The sequence below is a fragment of the Carlito syrichta genome, unplaced genomic scaffold (genome assembly GCF_000164805.1).
Source record: "Carlito syrichta isolate Samal-C Ts95f unplaced genomic scaffold, Tarsius_syrichta-2.0.1 Scaffold120490, whole genome shotgun sequence".
NCBI lineage: Eukaryota > Metazoa > Chordata > Mammalia > Primates > Tarsiidae > Carlito > Carlito syrichta.
In genome coordinates this window covers 493713-497209 of record NW_007064586.1, presented here as the reverse complement: position 1 = coordinate 497209, position 3497 = coordinate 493713, and the positions used below count along the sequence as shown (strand labels likewise).

The 3497-nt window shown below is 55.8% G+C and overlaps 1 protein-coding gene across 1 annotated transcript in view; it reads left to right on the top strand.

The window, feature by feature from the left end:
- The window catches only part of LOC103249437 (pepsin F-like), a 19474-nt gene that overhangs the window by 13047 nt on the left and 2930 nt on the right, over nt 1-3497 (top strand). The window contains 3 exon segments of the mRNA XM_021707559.1: nt 156-220; nt 223-275; nt 360-458. Of these exon segments, the coding sequence (XP_021563234.1) occupies nt 156-220; nt 223-275; nt 360-458 (217 nt within the window).

Here is a 3497-nt window from a genome sequence, read left to right as displayed (position 1 = left end):
GACTGAAAGGAGGTCAAAGTCCAAGAAGGCCAGTGTGACCAGCACAAAGGGAAGCAGAGAAGGGAGCCCGTTCAGGAGGCAGCCAGGGAGGGTGGGAGGGAGGGAGGCCGAGGAGCGGCCTGGTGTCGCTGTGGCCCATCCCCCCAATCTCCCAGCGTCACCATGGATGGGAAGGTCATTGCTTGCGGCGGCGGCTGCCAGGCCATTCTGGACACCGGGACTCCATCCTCGACATCCAGAAGCGCATCCACGCCGAGCACGCCTACGGCGGCAAGGTGAGGGTCACGCCAGGGGTCCCTGGGGCCCCCCACCCACGGGAGACTCCCCCGGGCCGACCTTCCTTCCTCCCTCCCGGACAGTACGCCCTCCCATGCGACGCCACTGGCTCGCTGCCAGACGTGGTCTTCACCATTCACGGCGTCAAGTACCCAGTGCCTGCCAGCACCTACATCCGCAAGGTGAGGGTGGGGCCTCAATCTTGGGACTTCAGGACGGTTGTGTGGAGGCCAAGGGAAGAGGCCCCTTGGAGGCCGGGCTGGGCCACTGCAGACACTGGCAGGCCCGCCTGGCCGGGTGGGCGCCTCCCACCAAACATCTTGAATGCAGGAGGAAGTCTGGGACATCATCACCTATGATCAGTGCTGAGCAGTGATCGCCCAGCCTGGCTGGTGCTAGGGGTCAAGGAGGAAGGGGCATAAGGGCCCCTACCCCAAGGAGCCTCTGTTCTCCTAGGACCCCCAAAGGTCAGACAAGGGAAGTTGGTTGCAGCAGTCCCTGAAATAGGAACAGTGACAGACTGGGGACAGTCCCAATAGGTTGTCCCCCCGATAATTCTTTTTTTTTTTTTTTTTTGAGTCAGAGTCTCACTCTGTCATCCAGGCTGGAATGCAGTGGCACACTCACGGCCACTCCAGCGTCGACCTGCTGGGCCCCACCGATCCTTCTGCCTCAGCCTTCCAAGTAGCTGGAACTACAGGCATGCGCCACAACACCTGGCTAATTTTTTTATTTGTTGTAGAGATGAGGTCTCGCCAAGCTGCCCGGGCAGGTCTCGAACCCGTGGGCTCAGGCAATCCATTCACCTCAGCCTCCCAAAGTGCTGGGATTACAGGCTTGGGTCACCATGCCCACCCCCCACTCCCCATAATTCTTAACAATGCTCCCTTCCCATCTCAACATGAGTCTGGCCTGGATGGTACATTATATGATCACCCTAGTCCTGGGCCACGACTTGACCTTACTAAGCCCCAGCTCCTGCCTCCATGAAATGGGGTGACAGCCTCTCCATTGGTGAGGTTGATGCCAGGTGGGGTGCAGTGAATTTCTCACAAATTTCTTGGCTCACCCCCATAATGAATTTTAGACTGGTCAGCAAAGTTTTAAAACAGTTTATTAGAGAAAGAAGAGGGGGAAAATAGACAAATCAGCTGGCATGGGCAAAAGAAACCACCTTTTTTTTTTTTTTTTTGAGTTAGAGTCTCACTCTGTCGTCCAGGCTGGAGTGCAGTAGCATGCTCACGCCCACCGCAGCTTTGGCCTGCTGGGCTCAGGTGATCCTTCCACCTCAGCCTTCCAAGTAGCTAGAACTACAGGCACATGCCACCACACCTGGCTCATTTTTTGATTTATTGTAGAGACAAGGTCTTGCCAAGTTGCCCAGGTTGGTCTCTAACCCATGAGCTCAGGTGGTCCTCTCACCTCGGTCTCCCAAAGTGCTGGGATTATAGGTGTAAGTCATTGGGCCGGCCCGCTTTTTGCTTTTTATGGTAGGCCTGATATACCTTCACAATGATTGATATGCTCAAGAGGATGGCACCCAGGTAACTGTAGCTCTGGAGAGATTGATGTCTCTCCGAGTCTGATGGCTGGAGAGGTGGTCTCTTGATCATATCTATGACTTTTTGATTCCCAGTCCAGGAACCACCCTGATGGAGTTTTCCTTTGCGAGCTGATGGGGTGGAGTGGACTGGGAATCCACAATGAATTCACATTCCAGTCTGCAGGGCCGTTCAGCCTGCTGATGGGATATCTGGACGCTTTCTAAAACCTGCCTGCAAGAAACTTATCTATCTATGCCTAACCTGCACTAGCTACTCTGCCTCAGGGTAGTTAAGAGGCTGACAAGAAGAGTGTCATATTCTCACGGGAGTTCAGGGGTAAAAGAAGGCTTTGAGGAAGAGAGGACATTTAGGGAATTCTCAGCCCCGCAGCCTCTAGATAAAGGCAGGAGAGGCTGGGCGTGGTAGCTCATGCCTGTCATCCCAGCATTTTGGGAGGCCGAGGTGAGAGGATTGCCTGAGCCCAGGGGTTTGAGACCAGCCTGGGCAACTTGGCGAGACTTCGTCTGTACAATGAATCAAAAAAATGAGCTGGGCGTGGTGGCCCGTGCCTATGGCTCCAGCTACTTGGAAGGCTGAAGCAGAAGGACCACCTGAGCCCAGCACATTGAGGCTGCAGTGGCTGTGAGTGTACCCCTGCACTCCAGCCTGGGTGAGAGTGAGACTCCAATTGAAGGAAGGAAGGAAGGGGCAAAAAGAAAGATGAAAAGAAAAAGAAAGAGGCAAGAGGAGGCTTGCTTGGGTGGGGATAGGTCTAGACGGGGCTCCATCCAGATGGCACCCCAGGGAGCTAAGCAAGGAGACGGCTGGGGCACATCTGTCCGAAGACCAGGGCCATCCAGTATGATAGGGGCTGGGGATACACCAGTACCAGACACCAAGAAAAGTCACCCTTCTAGCCTGGAGTGGCTGAGGAGCCCAAGCTGGGTCCAGGAAGGCTGCCCTGAGGAGCTGCTGAGCTCAGTCTCTAAGAATAAGGGGGGGGCAGGCTGAGTGTGGTGACTCACACCTGTAATTCCAGTACTTTGGGAGGCTGGTACAAGAGGACTGCTTGAGTCCAGGAGTTTGAGACCAGATTGGACAAATAGCAAGACCCCATCTCTACCAAAAAAAAAATTTTTTTAAAAGAAGCCGGGCACGATGGCTCACATCTGTAATCCCAGCACCTTGGGAGGACAAGGCAGGAGGGCTGCTTGAGCCCAGGAGTTCAAAACCATCCTAGCAGGCAACACAGTGAGACTTCGCCAAAATAAGTAAATAAAACAGCCGGGTGTGGTGGCGCACACCTGTAGTCCAGGTATTGCGGGGAATGCGAGGTGGGCTTGGGGGAACTGAGGCAGGAGGATGGTCTGAGCCCAGGAGGTCGAGGCTGTGAGCTGTGATCATGTCGCTGCACTTTGGCCCGGGCGACAGAGTGAGGTGCAGATTTCAAAAGAAAAACAAACGAGGGGCCGAAGAAGAGAAGGAAAGGCATCGTCTGGGAGGGAACAGCGTGAGCGAGGTCGGAAGGGGCGACACGGCAGGGCGGGAGGGGCCGCAAGCGCTCCTGGCTCTGGTCCTGGTCCTGGGTAGGACCGCGCGCCGGGGCAGCCGTGGGAACCGAGAGGGGCGGCTGAGCCCAGGAGCCGCCGGGTCTGGATGGGGCCGCCGAGTCCGGAT